At 52.5% G+C, this 26,394-nt stretch overlaps 9 protein-coding genes across 9 annotated transcripts; 5 read left to right on the top strand and 4 right to left on the bottom strand.

Annotated features, from left to right (window-relative positions):
• Positions 1-1,625: 1,625 nt before the first annotated feature.
• Positions 1,626-7,829, top strand: Z517_03089 (uncharacterized protein; the record flags this gene model as incomplete). The annotated part of the gene is made up of 1 exon (XM_013432197.1): positions 1,626-7,829. The coding sequence occupies one exon, from the start codon at positions 1,626-1,628 to the stop codon at positions 7,827-7,829; it is 6,204 nt and encodes a 2,067-aa protein (XP_013287651.1).
• Positions 7,830-8,379: 550 nt separating this feature from the next.
• On the top strand, positions 8,380-9,339 carry Z517_03088 (uncharacterized protein; the record flags this gene model as incomplete). The annotated part of the gene is made up of 3 exons (XM_013432196.1): positions 8,380-8,643; positions 8,707-8,784; positions 8,842-9,339. The coding sequence occupies 3 exons, from the start codon at positions 8,380-8,382 to the stop codon at positions 9,337-9,339; spliced, it is 840 nt and encodes a 279-aa protein (XP_013287650.1).
• Positions 9,340-10,028: 689 nt separating this feature from the next.
• On the bottom strand, positions 10,029-10,829 carry Z517_03087 (uncharacterized protein; the record flags this gene model as incomplete). Its single annotated transcript, XM_013432195.1, has 1 exon — positions 10,029-10,829. One exon carries the CDS (start codon positions 10,827-10,829, stop codon positions 10,029-10,031), a length of 801 nt encoding a protein of 266 aa, XP_013287649.1.
• A 1,191-nt stretch (positions 10,830-12,020) lies between these two features.
• Z517_03086 (uncharacterized protein) lies at positions 12,021-14,207 on the top strand (the record flags this gene model as incomplete). Its single annotated transcript, XM_013432194.1, has 2 exons — positions 12,021-12,278; positions 12,582-14,207. 2 exons carry the CDS (start codon positions 12,021-12,023, stop codon positions 14,205-14,207), a joined length of 1,884 nt encoding a protein of 627 aa, XP_013287648.1.
• Positions 14,208-14,598: 391 nt separating this feature from the next.
• On the bottom strand, positions 14,599-15,525 carry Z517_03085 (uncharacterized protein; the record flags this gene model as incomplete). The annotated part of the gene is made up of 2 exons (XM_013432193.1): positions 14,599-14,926; positions 14,978-15,525. 2 exons carry the CDS (start codon positions 15,523-15,525, stop codon positions 14,599-14,601), a joined length of 876 nt encoding a protein of 291 aa, XP_013287647.1.
• Positions 15,526-16,505: 980 nt separating this feature from the next.
• Positions 16,506-17,840, bottom strand: Z517_03084 (uncharacterized protein; the record flags this gene model as incomplete). The annotated part of the gene is made up of 3 exons (XM_013432192.1): positions 16,506-16,936; positions 16,991-17,631; positions 17,689-17,840. 3 exons carry the CDS (start codon positions 17,838-17,840, stop codon positions 16,506-16,508), a joined length of 1,224 nt encoding a protein of 407 aa, XP_013287646.1.
• Positions 17,841-18,700: 860 nt separating this feature from the next.
• Positions 18,701-20,555, top strand: Z517_03083 (uncharacterized protein; the record flags this gene model as incomplete). The annotated part of the gene is made up of 4 exons (XM_013432191.1): positions 18,701-18,741; positions 18,803-19,047; positions 19,104-19,336; positions 19,416-20,555. 4 exons carry the CDS (start codon positions 18,701-18,703, stop codon positions 20,553-20,555), a joined length of 1,659 nt encoding a protein of 552 aa, XP_013287645.1.
• A 524-nt stretch (positions 20,556-21,079) lies between these two features.
• On the bottom strand, positions 21,080-23,248 carry Z517_03082 (uncharacterized protein; the record flags this gene model as incomplete). Its single annotated transcript, XM_013432190.1, has 1 exon — positions 21,080-23,248. The coding sequence occupies one exon, from the start codon at positions 23,246-23,248 to the stop codon at positions 21,080-21,082; it is 2,169 nt and encodes a 722-aa protein (XP_013287644.1).
• Positions 23,249-23,698: 450 nt separating this feature from the next.
• On the top strand, positions 23,699-25,706 carry Z517_03081 (ATP synthase subunit alpha, mitochondrial; the record flags this gene model as incomplete). Its single annotated transcript, XM_013432189.1, has 5 exons — positions 23,699-23,770; positions 23,928-24,275; positions 24,328-24,795; positions 24,846-24,917; positions 24,999-25,706. 5 exons carry the CDS (start codon positions 23,699-23,701, stop codon positions 25,704-25,706), a joined length of 1,668 nt encoding a protein of 555 aa, XP_013287643.1.
• Positions 25,707-26,394: the final 688 nt, after the last annotated feature.

Genomic DNA, 26,394 nt, shown 5'->3' with positions numbered 1-26,394 from the left:
CGGGGCTGGCTGGATTCATACCGAGTCTTGCATATGCCATGACAGGAAAGAACGTACAGTACGTCCTTTCGTCAATGGTCATGAGCGAGTATTGACCTTAAACAGTGTTGCACGAATCGGTCACATACTGGGATATCGCTTCGCCAGCATGCTGGGTCCACTGACTTGGTTTGGCCAAGCTGCGATCACAATGGTGAAAGAGGCCATGTACTTATGGATCTCCATACAGAGATCTCCTTCCACGCCGACTCCTGCGTAGAGACGACAGGGGAACTGGGATTGGATCGGCCTACCCGCCCTCCTCCTCTTGACGAAGCAAGAGGAATCGAGTGGGTTGACCGTGTCAAGATTCGAGGAGCGGGAATTTGTGCTGCGCATCCCCTGGATCGAACAAATGATCAGGGTCGTTACGCGTTTCGCCCCAACGAACTGCTCGAACGGGATGGCCATATTTATAGCCGTTGATGCCCCTTGACCAGACGCGCTAACTCCACGGGCATCATATCTTCCGGCGAAGATGGTGAAAACCTGGCCTTGTTGTGGCGTTTCAGGGAATTAGTTACGACGAAGCAAGCCAACCAATGCTGCACAGCACAGGGAGGCTGAGATGGGCTACAGTGCATTCGCGTCTGGCCGACCCCATAGTAGCGCCAGTCTGGCTCCGTCCTGGCCCTCGGATGGTTGTAGGCGGTAGGCAGATCCCGTGACCCGCGTTGACATCGTCGCTAGTATGATACTATTTCATTATAACCTACCGGGATGATGGTCTCCGCTCTCATTCAACGGGATCTTATAGCAACCCTTGTCAAAGACGATAGCACGGGACTTACCGAGGTCCACCTCACTTCGACACAGCCCGATACTGTCGAAAGAGAGCGATGAGTGGTTCGTCTTTGCACACTCCTACCCATGAGGCGGCGCGTTCCGGGTCTGAGTGTAGTGGCAAAATGCGCAGGGTATCCACTGACTGCACTCGTGTCAACCTGGTGAAGGGAAAACCAAAGAACGGGGAGCTCAGTGAGAGGAGCCAGTTTGGGTGATGCTGTAGCTTGACCGATGGCCGCAGTAGAAACGCCAGCTTTCCTCCTATTCACGCGATACATCACCTTTTTTCCGTTCTTGAACTCAAGCTCCATTCACCAAGCTGTCCCCCCCAGAACTGCTTTATAACCTCCACTTGACGTGGAAAAATACACTTATACTTACATGGGGTTGGTGTGTAGCATCAGGTGACTAGGAAGTGAATGGATGTGTGGATTTCCTCGAACGGAGGTTGGAGGAAATTCATCACGTGCTCCAGTGGCCGACTCGCGAGTTTTCGACCAATGATGGCAGGTCATTATTGAGCAAGATGTGCGGTTATAAAAGCGGCGGGGCTTGGGTGAGTCCCAAAGGCGGCGAGCAGTTTTCACAACGCTTTTACCGCCATGTTAGTTAGCGCGGAGGCCTCGCCAGTGTTAACGCCGGGTCTAAGCGGCGGCGACAGTTCCTTGTTTATTTTATGGCCAAAATGGGCCACCACGCGCTTTCAACCACCAACACCAGACATTAATCATAATCCAAAACCAAGCAATAATCAGACCGGTAAAACGGTGCGTTATGCTCTTAGTCGCCATCCCTATACAATGACACCTCTTCAGGATCCTGTCGCTTCTGCACCATCTGACTGGGTTCGCACGCACCTCAACCTATCCGCGCCCACACCACGAACCTTGAGGTTTTTGCGAGCTGTTCTCGGTCTTGCTTCCTTCGACGAATGCGAATCTAAAGCCACTTGTGCTTCAACCAAAAAGGCTAGACAAGTAAAAGGCTCCAGCATAAGTCGGCCACCCATCAGACACGCAACTAGAAACAGACAAAAGCCAGGCGCAGTAATCCAGATTCATGAGACCAATGACGAGAAGATACCGCGTCTGTCGGAGACTGAGCGACGAAAGATTGCGACTGACACATTCAATTCCACATTGAAGTGTCTTGGAGAGACCGCCAAAGCTCTTAGAGAAGCTCCAGCAAGCAAAACTGAATCGTCTGTCAACCCCAATGATGGACCACTTCAAGAACGGTCACCGAATAAGGAACGCAAAAAGCCCGCCCTCGACTCCAAGAAGAGCACCATCTGCAACGCCCCAACGGACTCGGGCTTACTGGCAGATCTTTCCTACTCCGCATTGCTGTTTTTGAGACGATCTAATCACAAAGATGTAGTGTCCACCGCAGGCAACAACGCGGGGCTCGAGAACGCCGCACTGATCCTGCTAGACAGAAGCATCTCGTTGAATCTCATCGAGCAAGCACAACGCCAGCTCTGCGATATCCACGAAAGATACTGGGGAGATGAGGTCAGAAAGAAATCTTCATCTCAATCAAATATCGCGAAGCTTCTGCTAGGGCGACCAGATGCTGCAGATGAAGATCGAAGGTTCCGATTCACAGCATCGTTGCAGAGTCAGGCTCTGCGCCTTGCTCTACTGGTTGGGCCCAAATGCATCGACTCCGAGCTTCTTAAGTCACTTCAGCCGGACGCTATTGGGAGTCCAGCCTGGGTTACGTCAAGAGCACTGGAAAACCAACTCCTGACATCAGAACAGTCTGGCTTACAGCTTCGCACCATATCTCTTGCATTGTCTAAGCTGTATGCTCTTGCTACGAGCTCAAAAGGAGAGAATTCGTCACCCCTGGATCTTTTCAAACTGTTTTGCTTGTCGTTACGTATCAAGTTCGAATCGTGGGTTCACTCTGGTCACTTACCCAACCCGCCGACAGAAGTATGGCACCCGCTTCACAGAGCGATCAAGCAGCTATTTGCAACCACCAAGGACCTAAAAGCGTCGACAGCTTACACGTTTCAGGCACTTTGTTCGATTCAGAAGCTCACAAGGCCATTCGAATGCGAGTTTAACACACCCCCAGACTTGATTGGCACTCTGTTACAAATCATTCGAGATCCAGACGAATATCCTCAGCTCATTGCTTTGGTGGAAGAGCGCCTTCGGCAAACAAGCGGCGCTTCGCATCTGATATTGCGGTGTCAAATCACATTATCACGCCTACGAGCTTCAAGTGGGTCAACAAAGACACTGGAGTCATTAAAGACCATGGGGAGTGCTCTTACGGAACCAAGAGAGCTACCTCCAGCTGACCTTGACAAATTCCTACTGCTGCTGGCCCAGCTCCGCAAAGCCGCCGCCGAACTCATTTCGTTTGACAAGACACGACCTCATATGGAAGCAAATGGGCCATTGACAGACTTTCAGACAGCTCTGATCCGCTTTACCTATTGTTCCTTCAACTTCTTACGCCGCCACATCCGTTCAATTCTGATATTGTCTTCAGAAAATTCGAGCGTCGAGAAGCGCAAAGCCTTTCTAACTACCTTACTGAAGACTATCGATGCCGTCTTGTCCGCCGAACAATTTGCTATTACGCAAGACGCAGATCTGGTGGCGGCGGCTTCAGAGGCTCTCGAAGACTGCTCAGCGGCAGTCCAGACTCTTCAAGTCGAGTGCGCTGCCTTGATGACGCAGTGTAGACTGGAGACGTCGCTAAATCAGCTTAGAGTACGGATATCTCAGTTATTTTGGGCACGGTACTTGGAAGCCGTCAAAGAGAGCAAAACCCCGTTGGAACAGTCGAGGATTCTGGGCATGTCACTCCTCGGTCTGTTGGACTTGCCCCTGGCCGATCAAAAGGTCGCGCATGTCGCACTCAAATATGAAAGGCTGGCAGCTTGCTACTTGGAAGAGCGTGACTTTCGAACGGCCGAAACCGCCCTTCGTACTGCCATCGAAATCAGCATTAAGGACGGCGTCCTCGGTGATGTTGCGGATCTGCTTCTGTCCGTGTCATTTCACCGGGCGTGGTCACATTCAGATTTGGGATGCAAAGCCTTGGGAAGAGTTCTAACCACCTATTCTAAAGCAATCCTTGACTATACGCCGATAAGCGAGAGCGAGAGCGAGAGCGAGAGTCAGGGCTTTTATGACGACCCGTCATTACCTTCATTACACCGTGCGGTGCTGCTTGAGAAACAGTTACTTGCAATGGTCGACCTAGGCATGAATGATCACGGAGTCGATCTATGTGCGACAATGGCGAACACCCTGCTGTCACTGTTGCCACAACCGGTATATCAGGTGTATAGCATGAGGGTTATCAATCAGCTATTGCAGCTCGCTTTGAAGAAGAAAGTGCCAGTTTCGGCCACTGTCATCAACTCCTCTGTCATTCGCAGAATACTCGATGCTGACCTTGCGGCTGAAAATGTCTTCCTGTCGAGATATGAGCCAGAACTTCGTTCGCTCCTCTCCCTCCAATACGGGTTTTTGACCGGAGTGCTTTCCAACCAAACGGTGTCGCAAGGGGTAAAACAACTGTGCGAGATCGTTCGGACCTGCAAGACTCACCAAGAGACACATGTGAAATGTCTTGATGTAGGAGCATATATCGCACCGCTTCTGCTCTCTGTGGAATACGCGGCAATTCTCGGAAATTATGATGTTAGCCTGATGGCCCTGGAAGCTTTGCAACATTTGGTGGAACTTGGAGTTCCCATTCAAGAGATATCATACAAGAGGATCCTCCTCCGCAAAGGTCAATTCCACGACTTGCTCAAGGATCCTCAGTCTGCCCAGAAGGCTTTCGCCACGATCGAGAATGCCACTCAGGAAGAGAGCGACCCATTGTTCGAAACCGAACTGGCACTCACCTACTCGGAACATCATCTGTATGCGGAAGATCTTGATGCAAGCAACAAGTGGCTGGTGATTGCTCGAAATGCATGGCAGGCTCGGGAAAGGCCAGGAAACTCCAAGTCGACCAAGGCCAGGTTGCGAGAACAGATTATGTGGTGCAGAGCTGCTCATTTGGCATCAAGGCTGGCTTTTGAGTCAAGTCAGCTTGTGGACGCCATCGTTCTCGCACGACAATCGGCTAAAATCTCAGCTACTATCTGGTCTTCAATCGAAAGGGTCTGTGCTTCCGCACCTCCCGCGCATTCGAATGGATCATTAGATCATGAATTACACTGCGTCTCCTTCGAACTCTCTAGGCTCGACTTATCCTCCCCACCTTCGGTACGATTGACGTCGAGCGCAGTCGTTCTTGGGTCCGACGTCTCATTGTGCTGCTCAGTGTTCAGCTACATGGCATTTTTAAATGCTCATTGCGGGGTTTATCAAGATGCCGTTATGTTTTATGAGCAGACGCTGAAGATTGCCCGAAAATGGGGGCATTCTATTCATACCATTATTGCACTGAGTGAGCTGGGTCTTCTTCATGCACGAGCTGGCCAGGTCGAGAAAGCACAAAATAGACTTCAGGAGCTGCCACAGATCGCCAGGGATTATCATGCGAGCTGGATACGGGGTCATGTGGCCCTTAACCAAGTTGAAACGTGTCTAATCCTTGGGGACGGTTCAGCGGCCTCTCGGTGCTTGATCGAGGCTAAGCAGCTCCCAGTTGACACGGAATCCGCGTCCATGGAGCTGGGTGTGAGCGGGCCTCTAAAGGACAGATCCGTCTGCGCTTCTGCAAAGCCAACCGGGAGGAAGCGCGGCGTCAAAGGACAGAAAGGAAGTGCTCAAGTCAAACGTCCACCCAAAGAGTGCCCGTCAGCTTCCAAATCCACTTTGGATCTGAGCGGCTTCAATGCGAGAATCTCATTTCTGGAATCTAGACTTCAGATATTCCTTGGATGCGCAAACGCGGCGGATCGCTTCGACACCAGCTTGCTGTGTGACAAAGACGACGATAGCCGTAAAACCACATCAATTGCTCTCAGCTTGGTCCATTCTGCGCTCAGAAGTTTCTCGGAAGATTCCATACATAACGTGCTGGCCGAAACAGCCGTTGCCATTCCAGTAAGGTATCGATCAGCGAGAAAAAGTGGCAGGGTTTCATTGATACAAGGTGGAGCCTCTCGGACTTTTGGTGAAAAGGACCAGGACCAAAAGAAGAGGTCAAGGCAAAAACAGGCGGCAAAGACATTCAAGGACGGAACGGCCCTGTTGCTTCAGGCCTACGATATCCTCCGGGAAGTAAGCAACAAGAAGCAAAATCGAGTACCTTGCGACATTGTTCACACATGCCACAAACTCCTTATCCAGATCAGTCTGCTGTCATCGGCTCTGAACCAACCATTGGTCAGCTCTTCTTCGAATGTCGTGTTGAATATGACAACTCCACTTGATGTCGCTCTGACGCGTGAACGCTTTGTGACTTTAGGCGAGCTCAGTGCAGCCAAGAAGATGAGCACGGAAAGTTGGCCCAGTGCACACAACAGTGACAACAGCCATATACGTCTGATGTCAGATAAACTGCTGGATTATGACACAAGCCTCCTGCCAGCATCATGGTCGGTCATATCCCTCGGACTCAATGAGGACAGAAATGAGCTTTTTGTCGCGCAGTTAGCGTACCAGAGGTCGCCGTTTGTTGTCAGAATTCCCCTAGCACGGCCAGATCCATCAGAAGGAGACAGCGAGGAACTTGACCTGAAAAGTGCCAAAGCAGAGATTCAAGAGATCATCATGAAGGCAAATGCTAGTGCCCACGATGCGAGGGGCTCTTCGGTCGATAAGTCTGTCAGAAAAGAGTGGTATGTTGAGCGTCAAGCCTTGGATCGTCAGCTTGCTACTCTTCTTGAGAATATCGAGAACATTTGGTTCGGCGGATTTCGAGGTCTACTCTCCGCAGGCCATATCGAAGAAGGTGAACTCAGAAAATTCGGACGATGCCTCACTTCAACATTGCATCGACACCTTCCCTCGAGGCAGAAATCGTCAAAGTCGTGCGAACACGTGGTTGAACTCCATGACCATGTGCTGGAGCTCTTTGTGGCGCTCGGACATCCTCGAGAAGTGGAGTTGGAGGATGCAGTCACCGACCTATTGTATTTTGTTATTGATATCTTGCAATTCAACGGGGAGCGCAACGCATATGACGAGATCGATTTTGACGCCATGTTGGTGGAAGTACTGGACGCACTACATTCTTACCACGATCATCAATCAGCCTCGCGAGACAAGCGGGGCCATGTGATTCTTGTCCTGGACAAAGAGTTGCAGGCATTCCCCTGGGAGTCGTTGTCGTGCTTGAAGAATCAAGGTGTTTCCAGGATGCCCTCCATAGCGTCCGTCTGGGAAAAGTTGAAAGCTATTGAAGATCAACGGCACGACCTCAAAGGTTATATGATTCCGAGAACGGATGGTGCATATATCCTCAATCCGTCTTCTGACCTAGTGGCCACTCAAGAAACCTTTGGCCAGATTTTCGAGAATCAGCTGTCTAACTACCGAGCCATTGTGAATCGGCATCCTGCGGGAAATGAGTTCGAGACGGCTCTGAGAGATAGCTCGCTCATGCTCTACTTTGGTCACGGAGGCGGTGGGCAATACATCAGACCTCGCACTATCCGTAAGATGGACAAGTGTGCGGTGACGTTGCTGATGGGTTGCAGCAGTGCCAAAATGACTGAATGTGGAGTTTACGAGCCTCATGGGATGCCTTTGAGTTATCTGAGTGCAGGCAGCCCGGCAGTGGTGGGAACGCTGTGGGATGTTACCGATCGGGACATTGACCGTTTCGCCATGGAGCTGATGGCGCATTGGGGATTGATCGACGCCGATGCCAACTCAGGCGTGCCGACCCTCAACAAGGGCAGGAATCCGAAAGCTGGTAAAGAAAATGCAGCAAGGCACCAGTGTGGTGGGCAGAAATCTGGCCAGAAATCTCTTGATGAGGCTGTGGCACACGCCCGCGATGCGTGTTTACTGAAGTATCTCAATGGGGCTGCGCCTGTCATGTATGGGATACCCGTCTTTTTGGGTTAGGGGAGGAAACAGGGGGAGATCGGCGTGGCTGTACGGGTATTCTGGCGCTTGTGCTGGCATATATCGACTGTTTGTGAATAAGGCTGAGACACGAGATGCGTGTGGGAGACAGCGCATGAGGTACGAGGCTGATGGCAGGCGTGCCCACTAAATTATAATTGGACTAGTCGAAACCTCTGAGGCGCTCCGGGCTCCTTAGGCCAATGGCTGTCCAATAAGCGGCCACTATACATTATCGATTACGCACTGTTACTCGTAGGAATTTTAGGGCCGACGGGGCTCATATGGAGCCGACGCCCGCTGGTGCAGCCCCCAAGTTGGTTGGACTTGGACCTCCGTCATCTGCGTAACAAAAGGCAACAGCCATTTCACAGCCTCCCAACTCCTGCACCTCAGCCCAAGTTGATTGTTCTTCATCTTCTTCCCTTCTTTCGTTCAGACTTCTTCTCACCCCTTCATTGTTTGCAAACACTTGCCTCATTCTTTCCAGGTCGACGTCTCTTCCTGGCCGATGCAGCTTGACTCCCACCGTCGTCAATTGAGCATCACCATGCCCTGCCCATGGTCTTCTCGTCGCTGCTCCTCCCGGGCAGCTGACAACACCGTTGTCTCCAATGCCCTCCCCTCTCCCAGCACTACGGCCGATGTCGAGGACTGGAAGAAGATCCGCAGATTCAATCTCCGCATGATGAGGAAGCAGATCCGCTGCGTCGTCCTGCTCATGGCTCTTATGGAAGCCCTCCGGGTTGGGCCACTACAGATCGTGTATGCTGGCAAACATGACTATCCAGCCCCCGCAGAGGACGACTATGGTGTATGTTTTGCCTCTGTCACTCCTGGGATATGGTCATAGATGCTGACACAATGTCTCGATCAGATTGCCTACACGGTTGGATATTTCGTCAGCTGGTTGTATGTCTGTATCTTCATGGTCATCTGGATGCCGCTTTTCGATGTGAGTCGCTACATCCCCCTTCACTTGACTCTTCGTTATTGACTCTTGTACTCACAGTGGTGGGTTCCAAAAACCCTTCCTGGTTCTGACGACCCCTCCAAACCATCGATTGCGACGAGAATCATCTGCCTGCTTAAGAAGCTCAACATGATCCTTCTTCCTATCTCCATCGGCGTCTCTCTCGTCACATATGTCTACTACTTGACGCATACCTTCATCTATGTCGACTCTCGCACCCGCGGTTCCACCCGATTCCCCCAAAATACACGCAAAAACTGGTTCGTTCGTGCCTTTATGCTTCTTGGGATTGCCATTAGTACGAGCTTGGGTCATGGCGCGTTGCAGACACTTGACAAATTGGACCTCGCACGAGTGAAGAATGTTGAGTACCTTTTGATCGTGCTGCCCGTGCAGATCAACTTTGGTATCCTCTTGGGAACGGTTATGCAATTCCGTATGGAAAAGAGACTTGCCCGCAGACAGGCGTTGAAGTTGCAGGCTGCGAAAGTCGAGGACGGCATTGTCGAGGAGAAGGCAGCCCTGCTTGAGGTCTAAACGGCCCTCGAAGCGGTTGGAATGGCGGTGGTGTCTATGGTTTGGTCAGACTGCTGGTAGCTCTCTACTGCCTATCACAAAATAGCGATGGGCAATTGTTACACAATCACTCGGGCGTGGTTGCTGGGCAGTGTGATGGGCGTTGGGCTATGAGTGAAATGCAGAGGACAGCCGAGATGTGAGTTGTGGCCTTTTCAACCGCATTGGTAGGCCTCTGCAGCATCTGCTGAAATGGAGACATTGGGGAGGGAGAAAGACGAGACAAACAAGCAAGCACCTGGAGGAAATTGGGAGCTTGTTTCCATCAGTATGAGCCGGTCTTGTTGTAGGTTGGACATGCACGGTTCCATTCATTATTAAATATGATCGGTCAATTGTTTCTAAGCCTGTTGACTTTCAAGATTCCACACCCAGTAGTTGATACAGCACGACACATCAGCGGTTTCCCGCTCTATTCGCCTCTTCTTGACAGCCATGCTCCATGATCCGGCAGTAGTCGGCTTTCCAGTGTGTGAACCTCGACCAAAGCCCAAGGGTGGTAAAGCACATGTAGAAGAGTCCGGAATGGTTCCCGTCCCTATCTACCAATGCCCTCACAACTTAGGAGTCTATTGAGTCTATTGACGGATAGGGGGGTGTCAAAGCTTCGTAGGGATTTCCAACCCAAGATAGATACCTAGCTTGCTCACTCACTGGCAGAACTTCCGCTCACCGATACACAAGACAAAGGGAAACCTCTGGATCTCGCCCTGGCCCTCGGCCCTGCGGGCGTCGCCGAATTCGCCTTCAAACTTCTCGACGTACTTGTCCATGGTCCAGGCGGTTTCCACGCGGACATTGACGAACCCGACCTCGTTCAACAGGGCCTGCATGGTCTCGCGGTGGATGCCGTGTCGTTCGACGCCGCCCATCCGCGAGCGCGGGTGGAACCGCCTCGACTCGGGTCCCGTGTCCTCGAAATCTGTGAGGGCCAGGCTGCCCCCGTCCTTGAGGCAGCCGAGCATGGTCGTCAGCACGGCCTTCAGGTCCGGGATGTGGTGCAGGACCAGGTGCGACGTGATCAGGTCGAACTTGAGTCTCTTGCCGTCTGGGTCGTTTTCATCCGCGGGTGGGAGGTGTTTGTCCTCCGGGTCCTCCAGCAGGACCGCCACGGGGACGATGTTCCGCGGCGGCGGTGGCGCGGAGGATGTGTCGTCCTGTAGTTTCTTCTTGAGGACGTCAATCATGCCCTCGGCGGCGTCGACCGCCACCAGCCGCTTCGCGTACGGCGCCAGCAGGAACGAGAGCAGGCCCGTGCCGCACCCGATCTCTAGGACGTCCAGGCCGTTGGGTCCAGGGGGGTTCTTCAGCGCCGGGAACCGGGGTATGATGGCCTCGGCCGCGTGTTTGCTGGCTGCGTGGACAAACGGGTTGCGGTCCCAAGAGGCGGCTTCGGCGTTGAAGCGTTCGTTGCCTGACCCGGCGTGCAGGGAGGACACGGCGCTGGCCATTGCAGTCCCACGAGTTTGGACGATATATCCTCCAAAAAAAAAAAAGCCCGGCGAGCGAGCGAGCGAGCGAGCGAACTGGGATGAAATGGAAAATCTCTCACGAAAGTCGCACCTCGTTGCTCTTGTTGTATATCCCCCTCGCCCTGTTTGACAGCAAAATGAAATGGTCAAGCTTATGACATTTCTGGCAACTCTTTTCTCCCTATGGGCAGGTACAGTAGTAGTACTTTTGAAATATTAGTATCAAGCTTATCCTTACCCCAACAAAGGAAGTGAGCGCATGGAAGTCAATGACAACCTGATGCGTGCGTAGTGGTTGGTTGGTTGGTCGGCCAGTCACTGCGGGGAGTCTCTTCCGAAGTCGGGGGGGTGCGGGCGCAAGTCAGAACCTCGTCTGTCTGTCTTTCTCCAGGGATCGATCTACCTCGGTTCCCCCGCGTCCGGCAAGTCGTAACAAATGCAGCGGGCGTTGCGAGGGGGCATCGACGAGGCTGTCATGGCCATAACAAGCATACTGTGGAGGATGTTGAGTGTTTCCAGCAAGAGCACAAGTGTCGTGGTCAAGGTGTCAGGTCATGATTTTTGGACAGAGTTTATCTAGAGGTATAATACTTGACGACTCATCTCACTCAATGCCGAGATACTTTTACAGTGTCTCGAAATCTCCTGATCACTTGCATGGCTAGTTGTGTAGTCATGTCGTTACCTCGGGTCCCCCTGATTGTTCTTGCGATAGACCCTGGCACCCTGGCACTGGTCCTGACGTCCGTGCATACTTGTACAAGGATCTTATGTACTATATTAGTTACTGAATAGATAGACACTTACATACTTACTCCGCTTCCTCAACGACTCGGGCAAACGTACCGAGTATATCAACTATATCCAAAGCAAGGAACCAGGACAGTTGATACTTGATACTTTTTTGCTCTGTCTTCTCTGTCTTCCATCTAATATTTCTTTGACCTTTTGAGAAACCTAGGATATGTTCTCAGGGTCCAGCCAGATGTGATCTTGCTCCCGGACCTCCCTTCCTCTCCACCCATCGGGTATATACGTACTCTGAGTATATACATATACTTATACTTATACCACAGCCCTGCATTACTTACTGACTATATACTCCGCCCACTCAACTCCTTCCTGCCCTACTTGTTATCTCCAATCCCTCCAATCCACTCCCTCGCGACAATGGACTCATCCTCACCCACCGGCGCCAAAGTCATCGCCCGCGCCCTCCACGACCTGGGCGTCACGGTGCTGCACACGTTGGTCGGCATCCCCGTGGCCGACATCGCCGAGGAGGCCATCGATCTGGGCGTCCGCGTCGTCGGGTACCGCAACGAGCAGGCCTGCAGCTACGCCGCCTCCGCGTACGGATACCTCACGGGCAAGCCGGCCGTGTGTCTGTTGACAGGCGGGCCGGGGATATTGCATGGTATGGCTGGGGTGAGTCATCTCTCTCTATTCTCTTTGAGCATATGCATAGAGAGGCGGGGAGGGAGAAAGTAAGGAGTGAAGGAAAGGAGAGGAGAGGAGAGGAGAATAGAGCAGGAAGAGAAGAGCAGGAATCTATAGTTCTCCCCCTCCCCCTTCTCTCTTCCTCTGACACTTGTCTCCCCCTCTCTCTCATCTACCTATATGTTTGATCCTTGGTCGTGCCGTCTTTTCTGTGCCTTTCCATTCTTCTAGTTCGAATGATTTTTCTCTCCTCTTGCTAACCACTGGATTCTTTGACCCCCCCCATAACAGATCGGCAACGCCTCCGCCAATGCTTTCCCCCTGCTCGTCCTCGGCGGCTCCTCCGAGTCCAGCCTGGCCACCAAGGGCGGTTTCCAAGAAATGGACGCCATCGCCCTCCTGACGCCGCACACCAAGAGAGCCATCCGTCCCACGGCGCGAGACCCGGCCATCATCGTCGCCGCGATCCGCAACGCCTACCGCACCGCCTGGTACGGTCGGCCGGGCCCATCGTTTGTCGACCTCCCCACGGAGCTGATCATGGAGCCTACGACCACTCCGACAAAGGCCTCAGACGTACACCCACCAATCACGGTCCTGTCCCCCCCCAAACCGGCCGCGGACCCGGCCCTCGTCGTCGCGGCAGCGAACCTCCTCAAATCGGCGGCCGCGCCACTCGTGATCGTGGGAAAGGGCGCTGCATACGCCCGGGCCGAGAACTCGATTCGCAGCCTCGTCTCGACCCACCACTTACCCTTCCTCCCGACGCCCATGGGCAAAGGTATCGTCCCGGACTCGCACCCCCTGAACACGTCGTCCGCCCGCTCGGCCGCGCTCAAGCACGCCGACGTCATCCTCCTCCTGGGCGCCCGGCTGAACTGGATCCTCCATTTCGGAGAGGCCCCCAAGTACCGCCCAGACGTCAAGATCATCCAGGTCGACATCTCGCCCGAGGAGCTGGGCCGGGCCAACAGCCTCGGCGAGCCGTCGCTCAGCATTTTCGGAGACATTGGATTCGTCGTGGAGCAACTCCGGCACGAACTGGGAAGGGAGTGGAAGGCGTTTCCGAGTGACACCTTTCGCTCCTCTTCGTCGTCATCGTCAACGTCATCGCCGCAGCCGTCATACTTCTCTCTCCTCTCGGCCGCGGCCGCGAAGAACGAACAAAAGTGGGATCGTCTGTCGACAACACCTACCAAGGCCAATGCTCTACTGACGTACGAGCGTGCCTACCACATCATCAAGGCTCAGCTCCACGCCCTCTCCCCGCCCCAGGACGGCGGCATCGTGTACGTTTCCGAGGGAGCCAACACCATGGACATCTCGCGCAGTGCGTTCCCCCTCGAACATCCCCGCCAGCGTCTCGACGCCGGCACCTACGCGACCATGGGCGTCGGGCTGGGGTACGCGATCGCCGCGTGGGCCGCGCACAACATCCCGCGCCGGGGCAGCAAGAAGATTGTCGCGCTCGAGGGAGACTCGGCGTTTGGGTTTTCCGGCATGGAGATCGAGACCATGGCCCGGCACAAGATGGACGTCCTGATCATCCTCATGAACAACAGCGGCATATACAAGGGCGACGCGCCCGACGAGGCCAGCTGGAAGGAAATGCAGGTGCAGACCGCGCAGGACGATACGAGGATCGCCACCAACGCGCCGCCTCGCACGAAGGGTTTGCGGAGCACCTCCCTCCTGTACCAGACGCGGTATCAGTGTCTGGCCGACATGGTCGGTGGGAGAGGCTGGCTCGTGCGCACCGAAGACCAATTGGCCGAGGCGACCAGGCTGGCTTTCCTGGAACGTGAGAAAGTCTGTATCTTGAATGTCATCATTGACCCCGGCCTAAACAGCGCCGCGAGCTTTGGGTGGCTGGAGACCAAGGAGAAGCACGGCGGTGGAAGTGAAAGCAAATTGTAAATACCAAGCGAGTTTCCTTTCTATTGGGGCCATAGTTTTCCTTTGTTGGGGACCCAAAAACCTTTCCAATGCTTCTGTACCAGATTCGAAAAATTGACGATATTTGCTCTTTTGGAAAAGTATCATCCTTTCAGCGCGAGGTGGAAGAGGTATGCCGACACATCAGTGCGATGTAGACGTTCCTCATCTCACAGGAGCTCTGGGGCTTGAACGAGAAGCTTGAACGTATGAGCGTCAGATGTCGTGTATATAAAGCAATTTGAGAATGGTTCATGATTTCGTAATTCTGATCTTTGCTAGTGAAGAGTATGATTTTGCTGAAAAAAGATGCCACATCAGCAGCCAAATGCAGGTGACGCCCGCTTTGTCAAAAGGTCTTGTGACGATACCCTCAATCTTCCTTGTAGCAGATAATCCAATTGAGATAACCGATAGGCCAGGTATGACAAGCTTGACCACTCTTGAACTTCCAGTTTACCAGCTTTTCGCTCCCTACATGCCGGTGGAGGAGAGCCTCGACTTCCTCGGGCGTTCTTGTCCTCAGGCACGAAATGTAGCCATCCCAGACCCAAATAAAAGGAACAATGGGAACGAGGTAGGTGAAGAACAAATGCCCCGGCGAGCGAAGGAAATAGATTGGCGCGATCAGCATAGCGAGCGGCCAGAGGAGGCTGACAAGGATGAAGGAACTGAGATGGCGAGATTGGAGCTCGAAGATGCTGGACAACAGTACTCAGTACGGCCCGGAGCAAACATAGAGAGCCACTCACCAGAACCCATCCGACGTCTCTACAGTGTTCTTGAGAATTTTGGCGGCAAGGTCGTCGTCAAAGTGGTGGAATGCCAGACTGAAAAGGCGCATGACCTTCTTTCCTTTTGTGTCGGGAACGTCCTTGAGCAGATCTTCCTGGGTTGGAGCATTCGTGGCATCGACACTCTGGGCAATGTAACTGATGTTCTTGCTCTTCTTCGCAGCCGCCTCCCAAGCACTGACGTGGGGGCTGATGTCGGTGAGGACAAATTTGACCTCTTCCTTTTTTGTGGCACGAAGCTCGCTGTTCAGATGGTTCTCGATGTATGGTGTCGGACCACCCGCACCGGACGCGAAGTCGACGTAGACATACTGTGCAAGTCGAGGACCAAGGACGCTGGAGAGCACGCGAGAGACGAGTTCAGCCGGGGAGGTGGACTGGATGATGGGCAGTCTATTGATCCAACCAAGGGTCAAATAGTCTTGCACCTTTTCCCTGAGGGTTTGTGGGAACCTGCAGTGTCTTTTAGCACCTGTCTCCATCAATGAGAATAGCAAAATCGACATTACCATGGCTGGTCGTTGACTTCGAAGAAATGCCTCCTGCGAAGCCAGGCAGTCTGGCTAGTGGGAGTCATTGAGATGCGGCACACCTCTCAAGGGGTTATTCTGACAGTCCATAACACTGCCAGCCTGGTGAATATAAGTCCAATGTGCCCGTACATTTCAGGTGCGCTTCGACCTTGTGGGGGGCGGGAGGCGTTGAGTCGTAATAATCATAATAATATTTCGCAGTTGCAGTTAGTGAGTTTCAGCCTCGAACGACGTCATGTACGAGGTACATACGCGTGTGCCTCGTATTCTGTGTATCCACGTATCTTGTGTCGCACGGGAACTGGGCGAAACAGCGATCAGCTTCAATAACCTTTCAACGCCAGTGGCGGTGGATCATTGCTAAACTTGGTACGGAACGCATCTGGCCATCGTAAACTTATCTGCTTTCTATCATCCTGTCAAATACTCCCTTCTGCCTCCCAAGTACCTCATTCGGTCCTGGTCATCACTTCCATCCACCATCTCCAGCCTCTCCTAGTTCATCAGAATGTTGCCATCGCCACCGTCGCATCTCGGATTCCTCGTCCACGTGGTCATCGAAATCCCTGCATGCCTCTCGTTCCACCTCTTCCCTTCCCGCCAACTGGGAGTGCACACGCCTCATGCACATGCTGTTATACGGCAATACGCCGCCCTTATATTGTCCTCTGTCCTGGTGGCGATGGTATTCGTCAACAAGCCACTAGACGATACCTCTGGCAAAGTCGCCGGAGCGCTCGCAATCTACCATGTTGCCCCTTCGATCCGGTCTGTAAACAGGTTGGTCACACAGGCACAGTTGCAAAAGCCAATCATCATCTCCGAGGCGTTTCTCTACCTGGTTGTACATGTCATCTGCTTTGTTGCTCTACTCCGTGACGCCTGGTGCGCCCTATACAAGGAAAATCAAACTTAGAGCTTCTAACCGCACCCACGCGTTCAATCCCGCACCCTCAGTCCACGTCCTCGGCAACCAAAGTCTCCGTTGGGCTGTCGGATCCTGGGTCTGATCCTTGATTGCTTCTTTTGAGCATCATCATCTCGACAGCGATTCCCGGGCCAAAGGCACAAGCCACGATATGGTCTGTCGTTTCACCCTCCAGCAGCCGATTCATGACGCTGAAGATGGTGGCGCTGGAACTATTGCCGTGAGTAATGTAAACCTCATAGCTTGCACGAAGAAGCTCGGGTTTCAGATTCATTGTTCGTTCCACCCCAGTGATGATTGTGGAGCCACCAGGATGAAGCGCCCAGTCATAATCAGAAGCCTTGAATTTCCCCAGATCGACGAGCTCTGGTATTGACCCTACCAAGTCCTCAAACATGCCAGGAACCGCAGCTGAGGCTAATTTGGGAACTCGTTGTGTCAAGACCACCTTCCACCCTAGTACCAGAGTCAGCAGCTGCATTCTTGGAGATAGAGTCTTCTTTTGCTTACCAACAGGGTCAACGTCGAAGCCTAAATCCTTTTCGGTGTCTTCAATAATCTTGTGGTCCCAGCCTAAGAGCTCCAGGATGGGTTCCTCGTCATAGCGATCACTGAAACCATTACCGAGGACCACAGCTGAGGCACAATCACTGAACAAGGTGACGCCTATTCTGACCTCCTGGTTCTTGTGGATTGAGTCCAGCTCAGATCTAACCAGGGTGCTTGAGATCTCGCACGCGAAAACCAGGATGCGCGCAGGCTTTCGTCGGAAGCTGGAACCAAGCGCGATATTGGCGGCCGTTCGTAACGCTCCGAGACCGCCAGAGCAACCCACTCCGTGCAAAAGGACCTTTTCTATGCTTGGATTGAGCCCGAGTCCCTTGATGACATAATGGTCATAGCCTGGATTCGCCGAGTTGGTGCAGGTGGTCGCAACTACGTGGGTGATTTCAGAAAGATCCCCTCCCCATTGCTTGAGGGCCTTGCGACAAGCTTCTATTGACAGCTTCACACCATAGTCGAGGAAGAGATCGCACAACTCTGCTATTGTTGGGGGTTCAGGCGCATTCGCTATGGGATGATCGATATTGCCAATAGCAGAACGAGAGTCAATCCCGGTATACTCATTGATCTTCAGCACCTTTTCGAGTCTAAACGAATTGCGTCAATGAGGCCCAACCCTCGAGAATCTAGAGACGGAGGCTTACGCTGGGGTGCTGGGATAAAAGCGTCGTGCAAGAGTGGCTAGATGTTCTGGCTTGATTTCATAAGGAGGGTATTCAACCCCAATGCCATGGATATAGAGATTGGGCCTTTGGTATGGCGGGGTAACCTTTGTGTGGATTGCTGAGGGCGACATGGCGGCGGTGGTGGTGGTTTCGTCGCAAAGAATACGAGCCCCAACAATTTTTGGCGAGTGATGACGTTGGGATATTATTGCATGGATGAAACACAGCTGAGACAAGAGACTCTAGAGAGAGTTGACCAAGAGATGCGAAATGAGCGACAGTGGAGAAAGAGAGAGCACGAGTCTCTGCCGTCGATTATGTGACTTTGGTAAATACTGGTGGGGGAGAGGGTGTGTGTAGATTTGACCTACAAGTATGTGAGCGGTAAATGCTCACAGAAGTGCCATGTAAGAAGTTGGACAAGTGCCCCCAGAATGCCTCGTACTAGTATCTCAGGGTCGGTGCTCGTGTGCGTCGGGAGTCGTCCATGGAAGGAACCCGCGAATCAAGGGCCGAGGAGATGGTAACCGCATGATGCGACTGGGGCGATCTAATCAGGATCTGAGGTGCCAAATGTGCCAATGTGCGTGTTGCAGAAAATAGTCATGGGCGAGGGTGCGAGGGTTACGAGGGTCAGAGTCAGGAACATTGCACTTCCGAGTGGCTCCCGCTTGAGCAGCCTGCGTCCTTCATGCACATCAGCTATTATCATTACCACCACCACTACCATCATCACTACTGCCACCATCGCCATCGAACCCCCCTCCATCTCAGCCATATCTTCCGCGTCATGGCCCACATCGACAGCCTCACTAGGCTCGCCACCTCAGCACTGGCCATAAGAATGACCTAGAGGCTTGAGTGGTAGGTAAAACGATCGTTACTTTACGGCCGTTCATCTGCCATCCCCGGATGGGATTTGCTGCCGACAAATCAGCGATGATCTGGCTCACCACCTCCATCGCACTCTTGCTGGGCTTCACCTTGTACTATGCTTGGGCGCGAAAGACCAGAATACATCGCCATGGTCAAGTCTTGAGGCAAGTTTTCCACTCAGTAGCATCAATGATGTCTGCTAACCAATATCACATAGACATGCGCCAGACTCCTTGCCGCTCCTCGGCAACGCCATCCAGTTCCTCAAACCCCGCCATGTTCTCTTCGACTGGTTCGTGAAATGCCAGCAGAAGTTTGGCCGGGAGACATTCGAGATTTCCGTTCCTTCGCTACCTCCTGGCGTCGTAATCAACAGCCCTGAAGTTCTGGAGTATGTACTCAAAAATGAGGCAGCCATCACCAAGGGCGAGTTCTTTCGAGACCGATCTTGGGATCTCTTTGGTAGGTCACTGCGCACTGAATATGGACCGAGCCATGGCTGACTTGAAACGGGTAAGGCTACGGCATCATCAATGCATCGGGCGAGTTGTGGCGCGCCCAACGGAAAGCCGGGTTGAAGTTTTTCAGTGGTACAAATCTAGACATCATGATCGAAGAGGTCCTTCCAGAGATTTATCACGAGTCCACAAGGGCCAGCCTTTCTCAAGCAGCCGAGGGTCGATCTGTGGTCGATCTGCAGAAGATTTTCCATGATCTCACAACCACAGTGGTGGGACACATGGCGTACGATGTAAGAACTGTCAGCCTGTCGTGGGTGACTGTGAACGAGACATGGTAGCTGATTCTAACAAACGGTACCCGAAACTCAGATGGAAATCGATGCCACCTCTCCATTCAGCAAAGCTTTCGACCACGCCTCCTCCCAAATTGGCCTCCGCTTTCAAAACCCTCTCTACAGTATCACCGAGTTCTTCACGGGTTCTTCCTTCCGCGCATCTCTTCGCGAAGTAAAACGCTTTGGACGTCAAATTGTGTCCGAAGCGCGGAAACGCCGTGCTCAAGAAGCGTTTGAGAGTCTCATCACCAACACCGATGAGGAGGAGACTGAGCTCATGCAACAGCGTCAACAACCCGAAAACAACGAAGGTTCCGGGTTGGGATTTGGAACGTTGATTGATTCACTGATAGAAGCATTGGGAAATCCGAAAATTGTCGCCGATGCCGCCCTAAATTTCCTGTCTGCCGGTCGAGATACCACGGCTCAGAGCCTGACATGGACGTTCTACGCATTACTGAGGCACCCTGAGGCACTAAAACGGGTGAGAGAAGAAATTGACCTGAAATTCGACGTCAAGCCCTCGGATAAGCAATCTTTCAGCAGTTCTGCTATGACGAATTCTGATAGCGACGAAGAAGATGTTAACATCAATGTGTCTGACCTCCAACCTACCAATCTCCCCTATACTATGGCGGTCTTCTACGAATCCCTCCGCCTGTACCCTCCCGTCCCCTTTGAGATAAAGCAAACAACCCAACCCGTCACACTCCCCGATGGTACCTCCTTACCCGCAGGGGCCGTTGTGGTATGGTGCATCTGGGCGCTCAACCGCTCTTTTTCAACCTTCGGCGAGGATGCCCAGTCATTCCGCCCAGAGCGCTGGTTAGAGGTGCCCAGTCCTGCTTCACACGTGGATTCCGAAACCGATTCTGACACCCATGTCAATACCGCAGCCCACAAGCCGAGCCTCAGGTTCACCGGCTCCAAACACTCGGTCGGCGAGTTCCCCGTCTTCAATGGCGGCCCACGCAGCTGCCTGGGCAAGAAGATGGCCGAACTGATGGGTGCGTGGACGCTGATGCGGATGCTGCGCGAGTGGGAATTTGAGGAGGTCAACGACGGCTTGAACATGGACTCGTCCTCGGGCGAGCGACGCAGCGCCAACTCCTTGACCCTCCCCATGGAAGGCGGTCTGCCCGTACGGGTTACAAGACGAAGAAGGAGGGTGTGAAATTTATGAGATACACTCAAAACTCCATCCTACAACCAATGCACTCATATACCGCACGTTGGAAAGACGTGTGTCTTTCCAACGTGCAATCTACCACAATCGGGCTAGCGCTGCATTTCATACCATGTCGCACCAACATTGCATTACGACCATTAACGAACTAGACTGGGACGGTGTCTATGGTGTATCTGGTCTCAAAAAGCATTGAAAAAGCAGAGTGCAATACTTGAAAGGCAAAAATAAAAAGAACCCATCCAGAATGGTGGGAAGAAGGCACATGAGTAAATCCGTTTCGGGGCATTTGTGTGTAATCTACATCTACATAGAAACATCCAAACTGCAACTGGCTCTTCCAAGGCAAAGCAGAGTTGGACATGTATCCCCCAAGAGAGGTCGGTGTCCGCAATGCCTGTCTCGGGGCTAGTGTCGTCAAGGTGTCGGCGATCGCCTGCCCCGAGAAGAAAATGAGGCTGGTAGGACCAAGTAAGTAAGTTCTCGACCTGCTCTACCGTAGCAGGCAGGAATCATATCTCGTCTGCATCCTCTCCGGCAACACTTTCATATCGCATGCCCCCGCCCCTTCTGGTCCTCAGCTTCAAGGGCACCTCGTACATGTGTGCATAGTCAACCACCTCTCCGCCCAGATAGCCAACTCCGTTCTTCCTCTTGCCGAACACGGGGGCCGGATCACACCAGAAGTCTTGACAGTTGCCCACGATGCCGCGGCTGAAGGGGTTGGAGTTGCGAGATTGCAAATGGCCGTGAGATGCGTCGCTCGCAGTCACCATGAACGCATCAAGGCCGAGGATCTTTGTCCACCGTGTGAAACAGCCGTCGGGTCGGCGAGGAGCCGGTTGAAGGCGGGACGATGCGGCAGCCGTGTCGTTCAGAGAAGTTGCGGCTGCAGATGCGCCTTGGGTGATGGGGTGATTGTGAGTCGGGAGTATGGGTCGATGGTGGTCGTGTACTTTGTCGTGACGCTTCATATTTTCATACGTGGTTTGATTCTTCGAGATCTGGATCGTTTGAACCACGATCAGCATGACTACCCAAACAAGCTGGAGACAAGTCCAGAATGTGAGTGCCACGGTCCAGGGGTCCCGCAGGACGAAGGTACATAACGAAGGAGAGAGAACATGGCATTTAGCGAGGTCGTCGTCGGCAGGTGGTGGGAGGAGGGTAAGGTAAGAGAGGACGAGGCGGATGTAGAGGATGATCCCAATAGCCATGCAGAGGATGTAAATGTAAAAATGACGGATGTTGTTGTTCCCCACGCAATTGTCAATCCACGGACAGTGATGGTCTTGTTTTGCAACGCATCGGTTACACCGGCGACAGTGTTTTGAGCGCAGGGGTTTTCGGATCATACACTGCACGCAGAAGTTGTCTTCGTCAAATTTCCACAGGGAAAATAGCTCGTCAATCGCCGCACGTTGTTGATTTCGTGAAGATAGCTTTGGTATCCACCCAGGATCTTCAATCATTGAGAGGAAGTAGAAGTACGCTGTAGCGGCGTATAAGATGACGAAGCAGATGGATGTGAGCGGATTCGTTGAGAATGTAACCGGGAGTACCGACATAACGTAACTGACTCCCACCCAAAAGAGCGTTCCCGCGAATATGCCAGCCAGATAGGGTGTTTTGTGGATGGCTCGAAATTCTAGAGGTCCGATCATTGCAATTCGTTGCGCAGCATACTGCATTCCCAGGCAAACAACCAAAAACAACGGAACTCCAATGTAGACGCTGAGGTGACTGATAATGTACAGGCCGACCATGATGATCAAAAAAGGGTACAAGAAGAAAAATTTCGACATTTTCGAGCGATCTCTGATCACGGTGTGGAGTTTCAGTGGGAGCGTCTTGACGTTGCCAGAAAGGTCATATCCATGGTCAGATAATGAGCGTTGGTATACTCGTTTCGTGTTCATTTCCTCGGCACAGATAAGTGGCGTCTTGCCTTCGTTGGTCTTTGCGAATCTGTCCGCACCGTACTCGATGAGTTTGTCCAAGCAGGCTTTGGAGCCTTTTACCAAAGCCCAATGTAAGGGTGTATATCCATTGTCGTCTGTAGCATTGACGTTGGCTCCCCATTTGAGGAGAAGATCCACGCAGGCTGGCCAGCCTTTATATCCTGCCCACATCAGAGAAGTATGGCCTTGAGGATCGGGAATATCGACGGGGATATTTTGTTGCAGAAGAAGAATCAATAGCAGCGCATTTCCATCAATTGTTGCCAGGTGGAGAATGTTGTAACCCTGACCGTCGGTCAGAAGAGGATCAGCACCGTTTTGCAACAGAAGGTTGACGATATAAAAGTGACACCTCTGCGAGGCCCACATAATGGCGGTGGCATTGGATTCTCCTCCTTTTGCGTTCACATCGGCACCCTGCTCGATGAGGTATTTGCATACAGCATATTGATTGTTAATAGCAGCCCAATGCAGCGGAGTGATTCCCTCATCATCCTTATAGTTGGCGTCGTGTTTGCCAGATTCCACCATTTTCTGGATGTGTTCGAGGGCACCTATTCGGGCGCATTGCATGATATCCTCTTCCAAAGGTATACTGGGCACCGCCTGGCCATTTTGGACGGGACCCAGTTCGACATCCTCCGAGGTCACTTTGGGAGAGGCCGCGTTGGCTTTGGAGGTGGGAGGATGGGAAAGTTTCTGGGAGATCGGAGAAGACATGGCGGTTTTTGATCGAGACTATTGTCGCAGAGAGACACATAGTGGATTTTCCATCATGTCCGAGTCCAAAAAGTAGTTTCCACGTGAATGCACAGTTGAAGGAAACGCGGCCTGAACCTCCTGGTCTCCTGAATCTTCAGTTCGTCCGCAGCTGGCCCTAAGCCTGAGGAGGCGGCGTCTTGTGGCGTTGGAGTCGTCGTACTCGTATGAAACGGGCTAGTCACGTGAAGATAATCGCCAAGATGGCCTCCTCGGCAAAGGTGCCTCACCAAGTCGGGTCTGTCCTCCTGCGACACCCGGGATTATTTCGATTGAAGCTCCCCTTACAAACTACTAGCTGGTGTCCTCGACTTCACATCAAAATTCTCCTCTCCACTCCCTCCGACCTATCTCAATACACCTTTTCCTCCTAGGAAGTTCCTCATATCAGCTTCACGGGTCGGCAAGATGATGTCGAGGAGCGTCTTGCGCCAGTCTGGCCGCATTGCTGGTGCCCTATCTGCATCGGGCAGAATAGCTGCAGTAAGCTTGAAATCCCCTTCGACCAGCAGTAAAAGCTTCAGAATCACCAAAATCAGTGCCAATGAGACCTCCGAGGCAGACGTTGAGCTCAAAATATACAACTGAAGCTCTATCAACGCCTCGTGGTTGGATTCCGAGCTAATGAAAATCTTCGCAGTCCCGTGTCGTCACCCCTGCACCTCTCAATGCTGCCTCAAAACAAGTCCGATCATACGCTGCTGATGCCAAAGCATCTCCCACCGAAGTTTCCTCCATCCTCGAGCAAAGAATCCGTGGTGTGCAAGAGGAAGCTGGCCTCGCCGAGACCGGCCGCGTCCTGTCCGTCGGTGACGGTATTGCCCGTGTCCATGGCATGAGCAATGTCCAGGCCGAGGAGTTGGTCGAGTTTGCCTCTGGTGTCAAGGGAATGTGCATGAACTTGGAAGCCGGTCAAGTCGGTGTCGTGCTTTTCGGTTCGGATCGTCTTGTCAAAGAAGGAGAAACCGTCAAGCGAACTGGCCAGATTGTGAGGAGAGGTGAAATAGCTGGGTGAAACTTGATCAGCTAACAGCTTCCAGGTCGATGTCCCTGTCGGTCCGGCTTTGCTTGGCCGTGTTGTCGACGCTCTGGGCCAGCCAATCGATGGCAAAGGCCCCATCCAAGCCGCTGAGAGACGTCGTGCTCAATTGAAGGCTCCTGGTATTCTTCCTCGACGATCTGTCAACCAGCCCGTCCAGACCGGTCTCAAATCTATCGACGCAATGGTGCCTATTGGACGTGGTCAGCGTGAATTGATTATTGGCGATCGTCAAACCGGAAAAACTGCCGTTGCTCTCGACGCCATGTTGAACCAGAAGAGATGGAACAACGGCAATGACGAGACCAAGAAACTTTACTGCGTTTACGTCGCTGTTGGTCAAAAACGATCTACCGTTGCTCAACTTGTCAAGACCCTCGAAGAAAACGACGCCATGAAGTACTCTATTGTTGTCGCTGCCACCGCCTCCGAGGCAGCCCCTCTGCAATACATTGCTCCTTTCACTGGCGTAAGTTCTTATGTCGATTTTATGGACTTCTACTAACTCCATCACCCCAGACTGCAATCGGAGAATACTTTAGGGACAACGGAATGCATGCTCTCTTGATCCTAGACGATCTCAGCAAGCAGGTAAAGATCCCTTTTCTTTCACTTTTGGTGTTGGAGCCACTTTGTCAGCGACATGAATATGATAAGCTGACCAGCAAACAGGCCGTTGCGTATCGTCAAATGTCTCTGCTGCTCCGCCGACCTCCTGGGCGTGAGGCCTATCCTGGTGATGTGTTCTACCTCCACTCCCGACTTCTGGAACGAGCTGCCAAGATGAACGACAAGCACGGTGGTGGCTCTCTGACTGCTCTCCCCGTCATTGAGACCCAGGGTGGTGATGTGTCTGCCTACATTCCTACCAACGTTATTTCGATCACCGATGGCCAGATTTTCTTGGAGGCCGAGCTGTTCTACAAGGGTGTCCGACCTGCGATCAACGTCGGTCTGTCTGTGTCACGTGTGGGCTCTGCTGCGCAGCTGAAGGCCATGAAGCAAGTTGCCGGTTCCTTGAAACTCTTCTTGGCCCAATACCGAGAAGTGGCTGCATTCGCGCAATTCGGTTCCGATCTTGATGCCGCAACCAAGCAAACTCTGAGCCGTGGTGAACGTCTGACGGAGCTCTTGAAGCAGAAGCAATATAGCCCCATGGCTGTCAACGAAATGGTTCCCCTCATCTATGCTGGTGTCAACGGTCACCTGGACTCTGTCCCCGTCGGCAAGATCTTGCAATGGGAAGCTGACTTCCTCGCACACTTGAAGAGCAACCACCCCGAAATTCTTGCTAAGATCGACAAGGAGGGTCAATTGAGCAAGGATCTCGAGCAACAATTGAAGGAGGTGATTGTCAACTTTACCAAGAATTTCTCATAGGTAAATTCTTTCTACAGTTCGGTATACAGCCAGATAGCTGACATTTTGCAAGAGGTGTGGTGAAGAAGTTTGAAATGCTTGTACAATGTTCTGGCTTGGTCAAAACTGGACGACACCGCTCGAGTTGAGACACGAAAAAGGTGGATTGCAAGTCTTTGCAGTTGCCAGTCAAAGAGGGAAAGTGTCTCATTGTAATTAGATACATAACAGTCCTCAATCAATTCCATTTGTGCTTTAGGTTGTCGCAGACGATGACAGTGCTCAGATTCCTCAATAAATGCGCGACACAATCTTCCAGCCTCTACCACAGCTTCATGAGCACGGGTAGATGCTTGAGGACTTGCATACGAGATCTTCCTATGCCCTCATGTGCAGCAGGGGGACGTCACTGGCATAGCACGGCTTTTAGCATTTGTTATAGTGATGCTGTGGTGCTGTGGTGCTGTCATAACCCAGGACTGCCAGTTGGGTTACTCCTTTACTCATCGACGCACCTGCTCGCAGATTACATGGCCCATACAGGACCGCTCAAGCTGAAAGCAACCGTGTTTGTTTTTTTGTTTGTCATCCGGCAAAAAAGTGATACAAGAACGTGAGTGCCAAGTACTCGGTACTGTGGAGGAGCAACTTACAGTAGGTATGTACTGGAAGTAGGCTTCTGGAGAGGGCGGGCATCGACTAAAAAGGT

The sequence above is a fragment of the Fonsecaea pedrosoi genome (assembly GCF_000835455.1).
Source record: "Fonsecaea pedrosoi CBS 271.37 unplaced genomic scaffold supercont1.2, whole genome shotgun sequence".
Taxonomy (NCBI): domain Eukaryota; kingdom Fungi; phylum Ascomycota; class Eurotiomycetes; order Chaetothyriales; family Herpotrichiellaceae; genus Fonsecaea; species Fonsecaea pedrosoi.
The sequence above is the reverse complement of the archived record's forward strand: the minus strand, read 5'-3'. Positions and strand labels throughout refer to the sequence as shown.